Source organism: Schistocerca americana, chromosome 7, assembly GCF_021461395.2.
Source record: "Schistocerca americana isolate TAMUIC-IGC-003095 chromosome 7, iqSchAmer2.1, whole genome shotgun sequence".
Taxonomy (NCBI): Eukaryota; Metazoa; Arthropoda; class Insecta; order Orthoptera; family Acrididae; genus Schistocerca; species Schistocerca americana.
Window position 1 is genome coordinate 215,007,258 of NC_060125.1, and position 21,741 is coordinate 215,028,998.

General features: G+C 42.6%; 1 protein-coding gene across 3 annotated transcripts in view; it reads right to left on the reverse strand.

Annotated features, from left to right (window-relative positions):
• The window catches only part of LOC124622191 (putative mediator of RNA polymerase II transcription subunit 26), a 283,782-nt gene that overhangs the window by 110,143 nt on the left and 151,898 nt on the right, over positions 1 to 21,741 (reverse strand). For all 3 annotated transcript variants that reach the window (XM_047147835.1, XM_047147836.1, XM_047147837.1), the window contains one exon: positions 2,323 to 2,437. In XM_047147835.1, the coding sequence (XP_047003791.1) occupies positions 2,323 to 2,437 (115 nt within the window). The remainder of the gene's footprint in view (positions 1 to 2,322; positions 2,438 to 21,741) is intronic.

Consider the following 21,741-nt stretch of genomic DNA (forward strand, 5'->3'; position numbering starts at 1 on the left):
CTGTGAAAAATACTGGTCGAAATATTACTACAGACCGATACTACACATCGGTGGATTTGGCGGAAGAGTTACATCAAGACTACAAAGTTACTACAGTAGGAAATCTCCAGTCAAACAGGAAGCATATTCCAGACATAATGAAGAACACGTCAAATCGAGAACTATATTCATCAATGTTCTTGTTCACAGACCCATCAACAGGTAGGCCTCCAGTAACTTTGGTGTCCTACACAGCAAAAACGAAACCAAGTAAAAACTTAATGATGTTGTCAACAATGCACCAAGATAAAGGCACTGTTGGAGGAGAGAAGAATAAAACCGAGATAAATGCATATTATAATTCCACTAAAGATGGAATTGATACCATTGATCAAATGGCGCGTATGTACACCTGCGAGAGGGGAACAAAGAGATGGCCTCTATCTGTATTTTACTCTCTCATCGACATTTGTGCTATCAATGCAACCACCATATTCATCCAGCAACATCCAAGATGGAATGAAAAGAAACACAACAAATGGAAACTTTATCTTCTGCAAGCTGGAATGGAACTAGTGAAATTGCAGGTAGAAGAAAGAAGCGTCAGCGCAAGAGGGTTATCTAACCAAATTGTTCAATCAATGGAGACTATTCTACAAAATAAAATCAAAGAAGAGACAACAGAAGCACGCCAGCCTCCTGCAAGGAAATGTTGGTGCCATATTTGTGTAAGAAAAGCTAAAACAAAGAAGCAGAAGCATAACAATCTAACTAAACCAAAACAGTATTATGGACAGTGTCATAAACATGTGTGTGACACACATTCAGAAAAAATTGTGAAGTGTGTCTCTTGCCTTGAAGTTGAGGACCCAGAGTAGTCTGTTGTATATGACCACATCTGTGTTTTGTATTGTAATATGTCAATTTTTTATTCACTCAATCCAATATTTATAACAATTAACAACATTTATAAACCGATGCCTTAGTTAAAATACATAAACCATTTTGAAAGTTGTAATCTTTCGTCAGTAAACTTATTTAATACCTGTGGGCTCGCAGACCCCACCCCCCCTCCCCCCAGTCATCCAAGTTAAAAAAAAAAGGCTTGGGCATCCTAGGGTTAATATATAGTCATTTTAACTGAGCGTTCTATCAAGTGTAGCCCTATATACTTTGGGTTTCTGCTACATCTGAGTAATCTTCCTTCAAAGTGGACCGTGAGCTCTGTTGGCCAACATCTTGTTTAAGTCGAACATTGAGACTACTACTTACTGGCACTTTGCTGCAACCTTTATTTGTGGAGACATTCGCCAATAGTTAATAAATCACTGACCAATATGGACTCCCACGTCAAGACCTCTATGCCTCACTGCGAGTGCCCAGTCAACAGCATATCCAAATTGAACAGGAGGGGGGCCAGGAAATATCCCTGTGGCAGGCCATCATTTAGCTCCATCTATTGTAGAAATTTCAGTATGACACCTTGCCTCCAGACACTATAATATCCAGCCATCAGCCCAGTGAATATGACTGACGACTTCTCTTGATTCCAGAAATCGGATTCTATGAAAGTTGTTAGGGAGAGATCTTTTATCTACGCTGCCTATTTAACCAATATGTTTTCAAAGCTCTTGTGACATACTGTACTGTAGACCAATTTCCCAGAGCTTATGTACAATGGTTGAAATTATTACAAGCAGAGGCATGTTCCTCCGTTCCAAAAGTGCTTCCGTGTAGCTGTACAAAAAGTAACATGCCTAAATGTTTTGAGCAGTGGAAGAATAGAGAAATAAAGACTGAAAAAGTCACACAATAAAAAATACATAAATATTAAAAAGAAGAAGAGTTCCTAAATGAAACAAGGAGTCACATTATTTTTTTGCAGAGTCAGTACGTCTGATCCCCCATCTCATGAAAGTCAAGGTACAGAATAATTTGCTATTTTACTTCACCATACATATGCTTGGAGAGTTTCATTATCCGGGGAGGTGACCTAGTGATCAAAATTAATAACAACAATCAACAATACTTGTTCAATGTCTGGTGCAGACCGTTCGCTATCTCTCATTATATATTCATTTATTGTTGCTTCTTTCTTTCTTTCATTCATTCTTTAAAATAAAATAAAAAGAGAGAGAGAGAGAGAGAGAGAGAGAGAGAGAGAGAGAGAGAGAGAGAGAGAGCTGTGGAGCAGTGACCTAATCCTTTTACAAGAGTTACTTTTTGAGTGGCTCGTGATCAGTATTTTAGTTACCAGACACTTATTCAGGACTGTAAGGTTTTATAGGCTTCCAGAAATATTTCACAATTTATTAGGGGTTTGCACACGAGAAATATTCTTACCAACTGGTACAGAGAGTACAGGACCGGTGTTAGTCGGACTGTTTAGGATCACACTGGAATTTGTCGAGGCAGATCCAACAGAGTTTGAAGCGTTGACAGCACTGGAGGTAAGCATCTGAAAAGGAAATTTCAGTAATAAGTAAATAACACTCGTACTACACATATACATATATTGTTTACAAATTTAATAAGGTTTTATTTTCTGTACAGTTGTTTTTAAGACTACATCTTCCATTTTCTGATACCAAAATCTTGACTAAGGCATCACTATTCCAGCATTAATTACAATACTTCAGGCACACCAAACAACAATCTTTGCCTACTGCTGTGACCATTCTGAGGGGCTCATGTTTTCTGTAATAACAAATACTTGTGGACTACTAGCTGGGGAAGTTATTCAACTTTATATTGTTGGATACAATAGTCAACATGTTTGAACAAAGGTCTTTCGTAACTTCTTGACATTAAAATTGGTTAGTAGTCAAAGTGGTAAAGACACACATGAAGCATGTGATTGCAAATGAGACAGCAAGGTTGCTGAACTACAAGAAACACACAGGAGATAGATGGAAAACAAAGAATAATACAGAGGGATTGTGTAACGAGAAAATTTCTGGACATTATTATCTATTACTGTTTGCAATACATTTATATTGAGGTAAACATATTTTGTGTACTACTTGATGTGCAACTGGTTAAGAACACACTATACTGTCTGGGAATTATCAGAGGGGGACTGAGACACATTTAGGAGACAGTTTTATTCTCCCAATTAGATATTCTTAATCTGCGTATGGCAAATTGTGGACAGAAGACAGTTATGAGAAATGACAATAACTCCCAATGCAGAACAAGCACTGATCCACAGACCAGCACATCAAAAGAGGTTATTATTGTATTGCTGACTTGATTTTAAGTTTCTCGTTGAGTTGACAACACCGTTTTTGTGTGACTGACCAACTGGTATCCTTCAAGTGCTGCAAGTGGTATCTCGAGTGTTAGTTGCCTGGACCCCAAACATAATGTGTGGTGATATTGTGTTGTTTGACTCCTTCCACCTGCAAAGCCACCCAAGCAACATCCACAGCAATTTTAGTGAAATATGCTTACCCTGTGTTTACCTGTTTTGACAGATGAGATGTTGGGTGAGATCTTAATAAATCAAGTACCAGATCCCAAATCTTATTTAAACTAAAATTTCCATACATCCACACGAGTTTTCCCAATATTCTTATTTTGATGAACTTTTAAACCCAAGTACCTTGGAAACTGCACCTCAGTATTGGTTCTCCAGTATCGCATTTCATAACAGGACTTCAGGTAATTACTCGCAACAGCTGCTGTGCTTGGCCGTTTCAGTCAAGTGTGTCACTGAAATTCTTTGTACTTCTCCCAGACTGGTTTGATGATCTAGCTTTAAACAACATATCCTGTCTTTTTATGTAAGTCATATGTTGAAAATTTCTGAACTGTTCAATACCAATATATTATGAAATGTGTTAAACCATCTGTGTATGATTTGAATTTTGTGCCAAAAGGAAATTGCTCTTTTCCTCTTTTAGTGAGAACAGTTTGTCAAGACATTGAATAAACGGCAAACAATGTGGAAGTGCAGTAGAAAAACCAGAATCAAATTTTTTTATCTTTGGATTTGGTCAAGAGTGGTGATTTAAGACACTGCACAATAACTTGTCACATTTATGAGATTTGTTTACATTGAGGTCAATGAAGCGGCAAGTGCCCTGGTTGATATCAATGTACTACAACTACAGCCGATGGCATTTTTCTTGCTCAAAAAACATATTGGACAAGCATGACTCTGTTGATAAAACCTTTCATCAACCCTAACTGATGGGGCTCCTGCACTGAATTTTTACAAGTCTGGTGGTGCCGCCTTAGTGAAAAAAGTTGGTATATGATAGGAAATATCAGCGATATTTCTTTCTTACATCTGGCATTTCTCTGGCATGTTTAAAAGAAAGTGAAATGTGTGTAGTCTAAATTAGACTTTTATTGCAGTTGCAAAAGATGATACAAATGTGTCCTACATTACAGAATGTAATTTTTAACACACTACAGATGCCCCTTTTGCAGACTGGAATCCAGAATGCACTGGCACAGTTGAAAGATACCTCCCGAAGGCCAGATGCCATACACAGAGAAATACTTCACTATCTTAGTGACTATAGCAGACAAAGTATCTTGATGATGATTAATAAGATTTAGCAATACAGAGTTGTCCGTAACCAGTTGACAGGAAATATCATTGTATCACTGTTGAAATCTGGCACAAATTCCCACAATATAGGCAGCTATAGACAGATCAGTTTGACAGTGAGCTTACGTAAACTCATAAAAAGGATTGCCAATCACAGGCTTTGAAATGGTGAAAGTCAGCTTCCTGTTTGCAGATACAAACTGCACAGATTTCAATGGTGGAGATCCACAGCTGACCACCGTTCATGACTGGAGTCAGCTTTTTAGGAGATTTCCACTCTTCATTGACACCTGGAAGTTGTTCCTTAACTTCCAAGAGGCATACAGCAGTACACGATGACACCACATCTTAGCTATGTTGCATTGGTGTGGCCTCTGTGGCAATATAGAGACTTTTTAATACAAATTTATTATCCCTTCATCATTTTCAAGTTAGCTGGTGGAGCCCTTAGTAATCATCATGTTCAAGGAAATGGGAGTCCAAGGGCCTCTAACTAGAGTACTACACTTCTTTTAATTGTCACAAGCAGAATTTCCGCTATTGCAGTAACAAATGTTCAGATGACCATAAGGGTACAAAGTCATGAGTATAGTTTTTCACCTACAAACTCCCAGGTCATGAACTTCACCAGAATTAGATAAACCTGTCTACATCATAAGTCAGGGATGGCCAAGTTTCATAATAGAGAAGGGGGAGGGCAGCCTTCCACACACACACAAATTGATCAAAACATTTCATGACATTTGCAACATCGTTATCGAGATGTGGGAACTAGACCTCAAGGACAATTTTAAAGTAAAAGAATTTTTCTTTCAAAGGGGATTATGTTGCAGATTGACCACTTCCATCTGCACATGCAGAAACAACCAAAAACAGATGTAATATTGCTCAAAATGTTTTGAAAACTATACTTGTAAATTTCTTAAGGCCATTATGAATTTTTCAAATCGTGCAATTTCTTTAATGTAAGCAAACTTAGAGAAATGGACGATATTTTTTGTGAGAATTTGTCCCTTCCACAGTGTGATTTTCTTTTTAAATGTAGCCCCATCAAATCAAAAATGAGTTGTTTCTCAGCTTGCAATGTCTTAATGTGGGGAATGTGACTGCACTTAAAATGCGGCTGTCAGCGAAATAATGTGCACAACTTCAGAAAATTTACTATTTATACCCCCAATTTCATCACTTTCTCCATGCCTGCAAATTTAGCATGAAGTGCTTCTTGTTGAATCCCATCTGCCAGTTATTTTAATTTTTTGAGGTTTTATCATCAACTAAATCTTTATATACTTTCTGCGTGGTGTTTTAATGTCATTCCGTAGCAAATTTACGCTACTCGTAAATTATGCTACTTTATATCACATAACAGATACTGAGAATTCTTATTTTTTTCTTCTGACGTCCCCATCCATTTTTAAAGGCTTGTGAGGATAAGTCACAAGACTGCCTCTTTTTATGCAGACAGCCACTGGACTTGTGAACTACTTTTATACCATGGGCAAATAGCGAAGGGTAAACAGTGCTGACACCATGATACTGCAAAATTGAAGAAAGTTGTGCCAAATACAAAATATTGCACAGTAATGCTAAATGAAGTGTTACGCTTTTTGAATACTTCTGAGTAGTACCAGGTAAAGCCAAGCCTCAGCCCGCACATCACGCTCGTGTGCAGTTTCTTGCGCTTTGGCGACCCTAGATATTATGTATTACCCTGCATATTTTGTATTACAAAAATATATATTCAAATTCCACCAAACACAGCATGAAAATATGCAGAAATCTTTCCAAAACGCAGATTATATATGTATATACAGGGTGTCCCATTTATCTTGACCCCCCTAAATAACTGTTTGTCCAAATGCAAATTACAAAATGTTTCAAACAAATGTTCTTTAGCCATCTGGAGGACATGAATCAGCATGATTGTCTTCATCGTAGCTTCTTCTTTTTTTTTTTTACAAAGATACGAACAGTGGTATGACTTTTATAAATGACATCCTGTATTTTTTATTTGTTAATTCTTTTCCTCTCCTAAAGATCTATTCAAAAATGTATCACAGTGTACCATTCACTGAAACACAATGTCATTAGTTACATAACATAACACTGACGTTGACGCTCCCAGCGCTTAGTGCAGGTACTCCGGATAATTGAACGCATCCAAGTGCTGACATTGACAGAGGACAAATGTAAACATAAGTAGAATGCACACCCATCATTCCGTTAACCATCGTGAGTTAAAAAGTTGTGCGAGTAGAATGTATGCCAACAAAGAGAAGGTAGAAATGCTACTCATCTATGGGGAATGTAAGTTAGCAGAACAGTAACTGAATACTGTTTTCTTATGTACGGGTAGTTTAGTCCTTTTAAATACTGTGGTATATAGTAGGCATACAGTAAAGGCTGTCCTTCCTACAAACTGCATCGACATAACGTTTCTTTTATTGTTGTTGTTGAAGGTAGGTGAAATGCTACGCATGCAGTGGAACTGTACAGAGAGCAATATCCTGACAAGAAGCCACCTTCCCGATAGATGTTTTCTTGCCTTGTTGCGACGCTTCAGGAAACGGGAAGTTTCAAACCACGACAACGCAATCGTCGTAGCCCTCGCCCAGACGAAGCTGCCAAAGTTACTATTCTCACTTCCGTTGCTATGAATCGCCATGTCAGCACGACAGCTTGAATATGAGATTGGCATTCCTAAAACTAGTGTACATAGTATTCTAACAGTCACCAGTTCCAGCCTTACCGTGTACACCTACATCCAGAATTGCATGGGAATGATTTCCAGAATCCTGTACAGTTATGTGAGTGGGCACAGCAGCAAATTCCCATAACCCAAACTACTTCTCCAATGTTCTATTTACCGATGAATGTTCTTTCTCAAACAAAGGACAGGTAAATACAAGGAACATGCATTATTGGTCCAGTGACAACCCACGATGGCTTAGACAGGTGGAACATCAGCGTCAATGGAGAGTTACCGTCTGGTGTGGGATGCTTGGTACAACAACTATTTTATCTTATTTCATCAATGGTAGTCTAACCGGTACAGCTTATGCCAACTTCCTCAGACAAACCTCCTCTTCTAGATGAAGTGCTGCTAAGAAACAGAATGTTTATGTGGTATCAACACAATGGATGTCCAGCAGATAAAGCCTTGCGCGCATATCGTGTACTGAACTGAAGGTATACTGCCATATGGATTGGTCGAGGAGGAACAGTTACTTGGCCTGCTAGGTCTCCTGATTGAAATCTTCTGGACTTTTCTCTTTGGGGATGCATTAAAGACGTTGTGCACCGTGATATTCCAACTTCAGAGGACATGCAGGGACATATCATGCTTGCTTGTAATTTTCTGCAGCAGGCAACACTGGAAGCAGTAATTAATTCTTTCATTCAACAATTGCACCAGTGTATCGGCGTCCAAGGTCACCACTCTGTGCACCTTTGAATGTTCTACTCCTGGGCAATGGTTCAGGAGAGTCAGCCAATTTTGTGCTATGTTTTTACTTGGTAATGCTTTTCGAACCACCGTTCACAAAACTATCCCGAGACTGTTAGAAATAGATTCGATTTAGCAGTTGCCAGAGAGTGCCAGAAAACAAGCATTATTGTGCATGCGCGGCTGCAGTTGTGTAAAAAGCCTGCATGTTTGTATGTATAAGGCACTAAGAGAGCTTACATTACGCCATAAAAGAAACAGGACATCAGAGGATACTCCAAAAGCAACGGGATTTTGTCAGATATTAAGCTTTTCTGTGTGATTTTTGGGATGTAAATTTTCTTGGAGTACCAGTACTGTACTATCTCATATTTGGTTGTTTATTATGGCATAATGCCATACATGGCAGAAGACGAAAACGTGCACTTGAAATTCAGCAAACAGTTGGAACTAGCCAATATTGTGGAATGAAACACTTCGTTTCAAATAAATTGATTGCCTCAGCAGAAAGATTAATAAAAACAAATTTCTTTAGCAAACTGACAAAAATAACTTCATTGTTCAACAAGGCAATTAATTCTTGACTGCTAATAATTTGGAAATAATAAAAAATCGGAAAACTGAAACTAATAATATATTTTTGCCCTCCGTAATTACATGAATGTATTACAATTCACTTGATAACTCCCTGCCGCAGAAATACGTTTTGTTTTCAATTGATGTGGGAGCTGTAAACGAAGAGGAAACAGCATAATCACTTAACTCAAACAGAGGTCAGGTGGCGACTAACCCCCTCCCCACGACAACTCAGAGAACTCTGCGCATGCGCGAATCTGGCAGCTAGGGCGCGAGAGAAAAATTTTTCTCATTACCATCTGGCTGCTTGCTGCTTACTGCTCATACAACTAACAGCCACACTTCAAGAAGCGGGAAGTGCGAGAAGGTACTGCTCCATACGCGAGTAAACTGCGCATGCACATGAGCCAGTCAAACGAACCTAATGTAAACAGTTGTGATGTCACACTCATAGAAAACAATTTATTGTTACTAACAATACCAGAGAAGGAAAGTTGCTACTCACCATATAGCGGAGATGCTGAGTCGCGATAGGTACAATAGAAAGATCCACACAATCATAGCTTTCGGCCATTAAGGCCTTTGTCAGCAGTAGGCACACACGCACATACACACACTCACACAAATGCAACTTGCACACACGTCTGCAGTCTCAGAGAGCTGAAACTACACTGCGTGAGGCAGCACCAGTGCATGATGGGAGTGGCGACTGGATGGGGGTAAGGAGGAGGCTGGGGCGGGGAGGGGGAGGGATAGTATGGTGGGAGTGGCGGACAGTGAAATGTTGCAGTTTAGATGGAGGGCAGGAGAGAAGGTGAGGAGGGGGGGAAGGGGTAAGTAGCGGAAAGGAGAGAAATAAAAAGAAATTAAAACACTGGGTGTGGCGGTGAAATGACAGCTGTGTAGTGCTGGAATGGGAAGAGGAAGGGGACTGGAGGGCTGAGGCCAGTGACTAAGGAAGGTTGAGGCCATGAGAGTTATGGGAATGTAGGATGTATTGCAGGGAAAGTTCCCTCCTGCGCAATTCAGAAAAGCTGGTGTTGGTGGGAAGGCTTCATATGGCACAGGCTGTGAAGCAGTCATTGAGATGAGGGGTATCATGTTTGGCAGTGTGTTCAGCAACAGGGTGGTCCACTTGTTTTTTGGCCACAGTTTGTCGGTGGCCATTCATGCGGACACACAGTTTGTTGGTTGTCATGCCTACATAGAATGCAGCACAGTGGTTGCAACTTAGCCTGTAAATCACATAACTGGTTACACATGTAGCCCTGCCTTTGATGGGATAGGTGATGTTAGTGGCCGGACTGGAGTAGGTGGTGGTAGGAGGATGTATGGGACAGGTCTTGCATCTAGGTCTATTACAGGGGTATGAGCCATGAGGTAAGGGATTGGGAGCAGGAGTTGTGCAAGGATGGATGAGAATACTGTGTAGGTTCGGTGGACGGCGGAATACCACAGTAGGAGAGGTGGGAAGGATAGTGGGTAGGACATTTCTCATTTCAGGGCATCTACATCTACATGATTACTCCGCAATTCACATTTAAGTGCTTGGCAGAGGGTTCATCGAACCAGAATCATACTATCTCTCTACCATTCCACTCCCGAACAGCGCGCGGGAAAAACAAACGCCTAAACCTTTCTGTTTGAGCTCTGATTTCTCTTATTTTATTTTGATGATCATTCCTACCTATGTAGGCTGGGCTCAACAAAATACACTCCTGGAAATGGAAAAAAGAACACATTGACACCGGTGTGTCAGACCCACCATACTTGCTCCGGACACTGCGAGAGGGCTGTACAAGCAATGATCACACGCACGGCACAGCGGACACACCAGGAACCGCGGTGTTGGCCGTCGAATGGCGCTAGCTGCGCAGCATTTGTGCACCGCCGCCGTCAGTGTCAGCCAGTTTGCCGTGGCATACGGAGCTCCATCGCAGTCTTTAACACTGGTAGCATGCCGCGACAGCGTGGACGTGAACCGTATGTGCAGCTGACGGACTTTGAGCGAGGGCGTATAGTGGGCATGCGGGAGGCTGGGTGGACGTACCGCCGAATTGCTCAACACGTGGCGCGTGAGGTCTCCACAGTACATCGATGTTGTCGCCAGTGGTCGGCGGAAGGTGCACGTGCCCGTCGACCTGGGACCGGACCGCAGCGACGCACGGATGCAGCCAAGACCGTAGGATCCTACGCAGTGCCGTAGGGAACCGCACCGCCACTTCCCAGCAAATTAGGGACACTGTTGCTCCTGGGGTATCGGCGAGGACCATTCGCAACCGTCTCCATGAAGCTGGGCTACGGTCCCGCACACCGTTAGGCCGTCTTCCGCTCACGCCCCAACATCGTGCAGCCCGCCTCCAGTGCTGTCGCGACAGGCGTGAATGGAGGGGCGAATGGAGACGTGTCGTCTTCAGCGATGAGAGTCGCTTCTGCCTTGGTGCCAATGATGGTCGTATGCGTGTTTGGCGCCGTGCAGGTGAGCGCCACAATCAGGACTGCATACGACCGAGGCACACAGGGCCAACACCCGGCACCACGGTGTGGGGAGCGATCTCCTACACTGGCCGTACGCCACTGGTGATCGTCGAGGGGACACTGAATAGTGCACGGTACATCCAAACCGTCATCGAACCCATCGTTCTACCATTCCTAGACCGGCAAGGGAACTTGCTGTTCCAACAGGACAATGCACGTCCGCATGTATCCCGTGCCACCCAACGTGCTCTAGAAGGTGTAAGTCAACTACCCTGGCCAGCAAGATCTCCGGATCTGTCCCCCATTGAGCATGTTTGGGACTGGATGAAGCGGCGTCTCACGCGGTCTTCACGTCCAGCACGAACGCTGGTCCAACTGAGGTGCCAGGTGGAAATGGCATGGCAAGCCGTTCCACAGGACTACATCCAGCATCTCTACGATCGTCTCCATGGGAGAATAGCAGCCTGCATTGCTGCGAAAGGTGGATATACACTGTACTAGTGCCGACATTGTGCATGCTCTGTTGCCTGTGTCTATGTGCCTGTGGTTCTGTCAGTGTGATCATGTGATGTATCTGACTCCAGGAATGTGTCAATAAAGTTTCCCCTTCCTGGGACAATGAATTCACGGTGTTCTTATTTCAATTTCCAGGAGTGTATTTGCGCATTCGGAAGAGAAAGTTGGTGACTGCAATTTCGTAAATAGATCTCGCCGCAACGAAAAACGTCTTTGCTTTAATGACTTCCATCCCAACTCGCGTATCATATCAGCCACACTCTCTCCCCTATTACGTGATAATACAAAACGAGCTGCCCTTTTTTGCACCCTTTCGATGTCCTCTGTCAATCCAACTGGTAAGGATCCCACACCGTGCAGCAATATTCTAAAAGAGGACGAACGAGTGTAGTGTAAGCTGTCTCTTTAGTGGACTTGTTACATCTTCTAAGTGTCCTGCCAATGAAACGCAACCTTTGGCTCGCTTTCCCCACAATATTATCTATGTGGTCTTTCCAACTGAAGTTGTTCGTAATTTTAACACCCAGGTACTTAGTTGAATTGACAGCCTTGAGAATTGTACTATTTATCGAGTAATCGAATTCCAACGGATTTCTTTTGGAACTCATGTGGATCACCTCACACTTTTCGTTATTTAGCGTCAACTGCCACCTGCCACACAATACAGCAATCTTTTCTAAATCGCTTTGCAACTGATACTGATCTACGGATGACCTTACTAGATGGTAAATTACAGCATCATCTGCGAACAACCTAAGAGAACTGCTCAGATTGTCACCCAGGTCATTTATATAGATCAGGAACAGCAGAGGTCCCAGGACGCTTCCCTGGGGAGCACCTGATATCAGTTCAGTTTCACTCGATGATTTGCAGTCTATTACTACGAACTGCGACCTTCCTGGCAGGAAATCGCGAATCCAGTCACACAACTGAGACGATACCCCATAGGCCCACAGCTTGATTAGAAGTCACTTGTGAGGAACGGTGTCAAAAGCTTTCCGGAAATCTAGAAATACGGAATCACCTTTAGATCCCCTGTCGATAGAGGCCATTACTTCGTGCGAATAAAGAGCTAGCTGCGTTGCACAAGAATGATGTTTTCTGAAACCATGCTGATTACGTATCAATAGATCGTTCCCTTCGAGGTGATTCATAATGTTTGAATACAGTATATGCTCCAAAACCCTACTGCAAACCGACGTCAATGATATAGGTCTGTAGTTCGATGGATTACTCCTACTACCCTTCTTAAACACTGGTACGACCTGCGCAATTTTCCACTGTGTAGGTACAGATCTATCAGTGAGCGAGCGGTTGTATATGATTGCTAAGTAGGGAGCTATTGTATCAGCGTAATCTGAAAGGAACCTAATCGGTATACAATCTGGACCTGAAGACTTGCCCATATCAAGCGATTTGAGTTGCTTCGCAACCCCTAAGGTATCTACTTCTAAGAAACTCATGCTAACAGCTGTTCGTGTTTCAAATTCTGGAATATTCCATTCGTCTTCCCTGGTGAAGGAATTTCGGAAAACTGTGTTCAATAACTCCGCTTTGGCGGCACAGTCGTCGGTAACAGTACCATCAGCACTGCGCAGCGAGGGTATTGACTGCGTCTTGCCGCTTGTGTACTTTACATACGACCAGAATTTCTTCGGATTTTCTATCAAATTTAGAGACAATGTTTCGTTGTGCAACCTATCAAAGCCATCTCGCATTGAAGTCCGTGACAAATTTCACGCGTCTGTAAATTTTAGCCAATCTTCGGGATTTTGCGTTCTTCTGAACTTCACATGCTTTTTCAGTTGCCTCTGCAACAGCATTCGGACCTGTTTTGTGTACCATGGGGGATCAGTTCCATCTCTTACCAATTTATGAGGTATGAATCTCTCAATTGCTGTTGCTACTATGAGAGGTAATTGAAACTCTGGCGGAGAATTTAATTCAGTTGCTCCAGTCCCGGATGGTACTGAGTTACGAGGGGAATGCTCCTCTGTGGCTGGACTGTGGGACTTTGGGAGCTGGTGGGATACTGGAAAGATAAGGCACGGAAGATTTGTTTTTGCACAAGGATGGGACGATAATGACGGTTGGTGAAGGCTTCAGTGAGACCCTCAGTATATTTAGAGGAGGACTGATTGTCACTGCACATTCGACGACCACAGGTGGCTAGGCTGTATGGGAGGAACTTCTTGGTACAGAATGGGTGCCAGCTGTCGAAGTGGAGATATTGCTGGTAGTTAGTAGGTTTGATATGGACAGAGGTTTGTTACTAAATATTACGTAGTCTTTGTCCTAAGGCCTTTGACATATTTTTGCTGTTTGCATGGTGCACGGTGTTTTGTTGTTGTAAAAGGCACATTTCTTTTGACACTAAAGTTTTATTTTTTTCTTGTTTATATTTTATTGCTGCAGTGTCATTCTCCAGTAGCAGGATACAGGAACATTCCTTGCTAGAGAATCAATTCTTACCAGTCAAAATTACAAACATTTAACTGAAAGCAAAAACAATGAAAAATTCCCAGGTTTTTCCCAGTTTTCTCCCGTATGAAAAAATTCCTGTTTTTTTCCAGATTTCCCAGTTGTCCCGGGTCATATACACCCTGAATTTGGTGCTACAGAAGAATGCTGAAGATTGGATGGGTAGATCATGTAACTAATGAGGAGGTAATGAATAGAACTGGGGAGAAGAGGAATCAAGGGATCACCAATTTAGAACTGGGGGGGAGGCGTGGAGGGTAAAAATCATAGAGGGAGACCAAGAGATGGATACACTAAGCAGATTCAGAAGGACGTACGTTGCAGTAGTTACTCGGAGATGATGAAGCTTGCACAGCATAGAGTAGCATGGAGAGCTGCATAAATGCAGTCTCTGGACTGAAGACCACAACAACAACAGCAGCAGCAGATGGAAACAATAAAACTTTAACTAACTAATTTGTGAAGTAGTTTATTAAAAACAAAACTTGTAGTGAAACACACATATCTGCTCACTTCCAGTAACTGCCCACATAGCCATAGTTATTTATAAACTAGTTGTAATTGTGAACTTGCACTACCTTTGAATAATACAAACATATGATATTAAAACTATCTGAAAGGAAGTCAGAATAATGGCAAAAGCACAACTTACTGTACTCAAGAAGCACAGAACAGTTCGAAAAATGCAGTAAAAGAACTAGCCCAAGCTGCACTACTAATCTTCCGAAGTGTGGGGAATAGACTGGCCCCGTTTACGAATGGTTCAAACTCCGTCGCAACAGCAGCTGAGCAACAGAAACAGGATGGAAGTTGGAAAACTTTTAGGAAAACGTTTTTCCTTGACCAGAAGGATTGGTAAACTTACAGCAAGGAATTTCTCCATATTTATTGCGTGTTAAAATATTTCAAATATCTACTCTGAAAGGAGCAGATTTTCTGTGTACAAATATCATATCCCAGCAACTTTTTGATTAAAACAGAAGAATGAGAAGACTTCATCACTGCAACTCTGTTATATTCAGGACATTTCTCAATTCACAACTGATTTGAGTCATATATTTGGCACAAAAAGCATAGTGGCTGGAAGAATTAGAGATGACATAGAATGATGAAATACCTATCTCAAAAAGAAGAAGGAGAAGAAGATGAACTTCGAAATCACAAATAAAGTTGCAGCACTCCACTGAAATTTAAGCAATTTACTGCTCCTGATGGATTAGGGATCACAATGCTGATGCATTATCACGACCTAGTACAGTATAACTCCACTTTTATGTTCCCCACTTCTGTCAAATTTCCTATGTCCACAACATTAATTCGCACCCAGTTTTGTGTCATCATATTTACAATTTTCCCATGATTTACGATTTATAAAAAAATGTTTGTGGAGAAAAAACTGACATAAAATGATGCTGGAATGATGATGTATGTCAAGCAGTGTTTACAGACATTACGTGATTAAGTTTCTTGACACCAGGGCATTCCGCTCAGTGGGTATGGAGCAGTAAACGTGTAAAAGTTAGAACAATTTGTACTGTATATCCTGCCACTGCCGAGCTCTACTCGGCTTAGTGGCTGATGGGAGTAACTAGCATAGGATTTTGTAAACCGGTCTCTCAATACCGCTTATGGGTGGTCAAGGTTAATTCAAATCAAGATATCATGATCAATCACAACCATTTCCAAACTGTCCCTACTGCGCATGTGCAATTTCATGAATGTTGTGATCGTCACATTTTTGTTTCGTCGTTTGATCACTTGTGGAACTAGTTGAAACCTTCACTCACTTTGCGTTGCTCATATGTTTTGGTTTAAACACAGTGCCAAATACGTATTTTTTTATGCTGGGCAAAACGTGTTTTTTTTTTTTTTTTTATGTTACACAAACAAAGAATGTAAGTGATACTTAGCATGTGTGTTGGGTTTATCTACGTAACTGAGGAGGCACAATACCTGATAACTTCAAAAAGATGAATACTGTGCACGAGATGCAGAACACAGATGCAAACGCCATGCAAAATACTTGACAACGAGAAAAATTCTTTTAACGCGTCGAGCTAAGCATGAAAAAATATGTAACTGGTGCAGTGTTTCATTATTTAAATAATAAACAACAGCAGCAGGCTTGCCAAAAACATCGATTATGGTGTATGAAACTGAGTCAAATGTCTCTACTGCCCAGACAGTTATCTGTTACCATTACATCAGCAGTTTTTATTAGAAAATAAAAAAACTCCTGACAAGTGTTTCAATGCCTATTATGTACATATACATAAAGTGTGAAAATGGAGTGGGGGTATCCTACACTTAACTTTTACAGCTTAAAACGGTATTTCCCACATTTTACATTTTTCTGAATTTTACACCATTTTTTTTTAAGTCCCTTGAAAAGTGTAAAGGCAGGGTTTCACTGTATGTCCAGGTGAGAAATCTTCAGCAAAGCCCATCTTTGCAATTTGTCTGGTCAAACTTAAAGAATTACATGAAAAATAGCCTATGGCATGGGCAATTTACCAGCAGAATAAAATTATGATGTTTACTATATCATGTGCTGGAAAATTCCCCATAATTTATGATCATTTTCCGGAGGCACTTTTTGACTTTGTGGGTCCCTACCACATAATCACACACCAAGTCATTGTTTAACTTGTATACACACATTCAACAGCTTGACGTGAGTTATCCCCCTTTACAACATTGAAGTTGAGCCAGTGGCAATAGCATTTTCCAGTTCTTGTGTTGGTAGATTCGAAACACTGAACACACAACAACAAATCGCTATGCTTCACCAAAATGGAGTAATATATTACACACAATATCACTTATTCTCCTCCACTCCTTCTGGAGGGAAAGGAATTTTACAGTGGCAGAAATATTGTTTGATTCTATACTGGAGGCACCACAGACTCCTTCCTGCAACCTCTTATCAATACAAATTGATAAGTTTAGTGACAGTTACAACTACAAAGCATGTGGGTAATGTAATTCCGTATCTAATGTGATCATCACATGTTTAGTTCAAACAGCAGTCTGGGAATGTACACATTTTCCATATTTCAATGGGAGGAAGTAGCCAATTAATTTATAACGTATAGTACGAAGGCAATGACAGTACAATAGATGACTTACGACACTAGGAGTTGCGGAGGTCTGGACCAGTGACTGCAATGTGGTGCACAGAACTGCAATAAAAGAGTACTGAGATAATAAAAAATCAAATCTGAAATATTTCCCCAATTAATGAATTTTGCATATCCATCTGGTAGTCACTGTTATGTGTCTAACATCTTGTTGGAAATTTATAAACAGTTAGCTGAGTAAGGAATGGGATTCTATATACAGATTGCTTATCATAGGAACCGTATGACTAAACTGAATAAATTTCAATAATTCGGGGGCAGGGGGGGGGGGGGGGGGGGGGTACAGCAGATTGCTTTGAAAATTTTATTTATTCTAATGAGCAGTTTCAACTAGCAATTAAATTTATGAGATTGTATAAAACATTATACCTGAATCAAAAAAAGAGTAGTCACAATAAAAGTTCACAGTAAAAACTATAGTCCACATTTAACAGTAGGAACTGTCAGTCCTAATAACTGGTTGGTTAAGTCAGTTTGAAGGTCAGAGGAAGGTAACAGCAAACAACCTAAACAACAGGATTGTGTCTACTAAAGCACTGTGGTGTTCAAACAAAACTTTGAATTGATGGCAGCTTTGCTTTACAAAAGTAAATGTAAGAAAATGCATTTTGCACACATCGAAAGTGGATACTGGGTTTTCGTCGGAGCATGATATAGGCAGATGCTGTTCATTCACATGCCATGAAGTAACAATACTTTCAACAAAATTACAATAAAGATACAATGTTACTGTTAATGAGTGTACGCAAATCATCGGTCTCATTGGATTGGGGAAGGAAGTCGGCTGTGCCTTTTCAAAGGAACCATCTTGGAATTTGCCTGAAGCAATTAGGGAAATCACAGAAAACCTAAATCAGGATGGCCAGACACAGGTTTGAACCCTCATCCTCCCGAATACGATTCCAGTGTTTGTTTGTTTTGTTTTGTTATAGGTCACAAAAAGCAACTGGGGTCATATGTGCCCAAGTCAAAACTATAGAACACGAACACAGTCCCAATGGACAGAATAGGAGACAGCTAAAAACAGGCATGTGGAAAAGGGGGCTAATAAAAGACCATACAAAAACAGAGGTCCAAAACTAAAAATTAAATGGCCTTCACAATATTGCTTTGGCAGGTACAAATTAAAATGCGGTCGACAGCCCATGCGTCATTCACTAAAACAGCTGATAAATCAGGTGACAAACCCAAGCTGGAATGTAAAAAAAGGGCATTCCAGCAGGAAGTGGTGGACAGTTAAAATTTGGGCGCAATGTGTACAAAGTGATCGGATAGCACCACTGAGCAAATAACGATGACTAAGAAGGTAGTGCCCAATACGCAGCTGAGTTAAAATAATCTCGTCCCAGCGGGAGGGACGAGAGGAGGTCGTCCAAGGTGCCAGGAGAGGCTTAATAGGCCAAAGCTTATTCCCATGGAGGGAGGACCATTGGCAATGCCAAAGGGATACCACCTGCTGACAGATAGCAATGCAGAGATCATCGGAGGGAATACAGATACTCGCAAGCTGAGGTACGAGGACTGCAGCCTTGGCAACAGTGTCAGCAACCTTGCTTCCTGGCAGACCGGCATGACCAGGGACCCACAGAAACATGACACTGACTCCACCAAGAGTGAGCAAGTGACAGTTTTCCAGGACCCACTGCACTAAGGGATGAGCAGTGTACAGCGCACAGAGACTTTGGAAGGTGCTGCGTGAGTATGAGCAGAGGACACAATTGGGATGGCCGAGTCGGCGGATGTATTCTGTGGCCTGATACAAGGCGAACAGCTCGGCTGTAAATACTGAGGAGTGTGCCGGCAGCTAATAGCTAAAGACACAGGTGCCAATGACAAAGGCACACCCAATCCCACAGTCAGTCCGAGAGACATCAGTGTATACAAAGGTACCATTGCGGTTCCATGAGAAGGACATGAAACTCGATGCAATAGACCGAGGCTGGAGCATTGTCCTTAGGAAGCAAATGAAGGCTGCCAGGTAAGATCCATGGGAGGACCAAGAGTGTTTCCTACCGAGAACAAGCCCCAGGAATTTCGTAGTGTCAACGAACGGAAGGGCAACAAGCCCAAGTTGTAGAGATGGTGGGAGAAACCATTTGCGCCTCCAGAAATTCATACAGATAGTGTTGTCAGTGGAAAAGCGAAAGCCATTGTTGATGTTCCAGGAGTGAAGATGAACAAGATGGTGCTGAAGACACTGCTCAGTGAGGCAGGTCCGTGAGGAACTGCAATAGATGGCAAAATCATCGACAAAAACGGAGCCGGAGACGCCTGGCGGGAGACAGGTTAATGGCGATAACAAAGAGGACAACACTCAGGACAGAACCCTGAGGCACACCGTTTTCCTGGATATAGATGTCTGACAAGACAGAACCCACATGTATCTTGAAAACTCGGTCTTGTAAAAATGCCCAAAGAAAGCAGGGCACGTGCCCATGGGAGCCCCACGTGTAAAGATTACGGAAGATACCAGCTCTCCAGCAGGTGTCGTAGGCCTTCTCCAAATCGAAAAATATGGCCACAGTCTGGGATTTCCGCAGAAAACCATTCATGACATGGGTGGATGGGTGGACAAAGTAATGAGATGGTAAATTGCAGAACAGCGGGCTCGAAATCCATACTGTGCATTCGTTAGTAGATGGCAAGACTAAAGCCACCACACCAGCCGGCCATGAATCATATGTTCCATCACCATGCAAATGCAGCTCGTAAGAGAGAGGGGGCGGTAGCTAGAAGGAAGGTTTTTGTCCTTACCGGGCTTAGGTATGGATATGACAGAGGCTTCATGCCAGCGTCCACGAAACGTGCCCTCAGCCCAGATGCGGTTGTATGTGTTAGCATTGTATCGCCTGAGCCTCCTCCACTCGTTTCCGATGGATGAAGGGAGGGTGATAGTGGGAAGAGCTCGAAACTTCCACAGAATGGTGGCCCAAGGTTGGAGATAGCAATAAGGTCGACAATGACATCATCAGCTACTGTCAGGCCAGAAATTGGGCAATGGATCTTGGTTCCAGAGAGCTGTCCGCCACATGACAGAGGAAGGTGTGGAACTGTTAAAGGAACTAGTGAACGAAATCCAGCTAGTTCTTTTGCTATCCCGAAGAACTCAACGCCAACACTTTGCACGCATCTTTTTATAATGAATGCAGTTTTCCAGCATAGGGTGGTGATTAAAAATGCGGAGAGCACAACTCCGTGCGCAAGATGCATCGCGGAATGCCTCAGTCCACCAAGTGACTGGGACACAATGTGGTAAAGAGGAATTGTGAGGAATGGAACGTTCTGCAGCTGTAAGGGTAACATTGATGAGACAATCCACATGGTCATCATAACTGGGGAAACGTTCTGTGAAGGTCGCAAGAGAGGAGTAATGCTGCCAGTCAGCCTAAGTAAGCTGCTATTTGGGCATGCATGTGGAAGGGGTAGCAGTCAGCAGACGGAGGGCACACGGGAAATGGTCGCTCAAGTAGGCATCAGAAAGAACGGACCACTCAAGACGATGGGCAAGCTGGTCAGTGCAAAAGGATAGGTCCAAATGGGAATAGGTGAGCAAGGAGTCTGAAAGGAAAATGGGTGCTCCCGTGTTAAGGCAGAAGAGGTTAAGAAGGTCAGCCAAGAGGGCACCTCTCTGACATGTCTTGGGAGAACCCCAAAGGGGATGATGTGCATTGAAGTCACTGAGTAGCAAAAACAGGGTGGGATGGGGGTGGGGTGGGGGAGGAAGCTGAAGAAAGTCTGCCCTGGCGACAGCGAATGACGGAGGGACACATAAGGTACAGAGGGAAAAAGTCAGGCAGGGAAGGAAAAAGCGAACTGCAGCAGCTTGAAAACAGGTAGTCAGGGAGATGGGTTGACTATGAAGGTCATCCCTTATGAGCAGCATGACGCCCCCAAGAGATGGAATGCCGACCTCAGGGGGAAGGTAAGTAATGTGAAAGCTCAAAGCGGTCGTGAAGGCACAATTTTGTTTCCTGAAGGCAGAGTCCAAGCGGATGCTGCAATGCTAAAAGCAGCAGGAAATCCTCTTTGTGAGACCGAAGGCCGCGAACATTCCACTGGAGGACAGTCATGAGGACGAAGAGACGTAGGGTGTCAACTCGGTGGCTGCCGAGTGACAACCGGTGTAGAGTTGCTACTACAGGGCACAGAAGCAGCAGGATCCTGCTTGCTTCATGGGGTCCACAGAAGCATCAGTGTGCTTGTGCGGTCGGTCTGTAGAGTCCAACACTGAAAAACAGTCAAATGGTGCGCACCAGCAAGACAGAGGCCGATCGGGCTAAGGGGCCAAGAGGCGACACAATCGAGCAGGATCTTCGAGTTGGTGAAGAAGACTGTTTGTCTTTAGTAGACTTCTTTGAGCCCTTCTGGTTAGAGGAAGACATGGGTAATTTTTGGCTGGAGGGACGGAGGAAGTCTTCATGAGAGTACTCCTGTCTTTCCCTGCCTGCTGGTTGTGTAGTGAGTGGCTTTGCCCCTTGAGGCAAGAGTTTGATGGTTTGTTGCACAACGGGACAGGGGGACAGTGACGCTACCTTGACACTGGCCGATTTCACAACCTCAGAGCC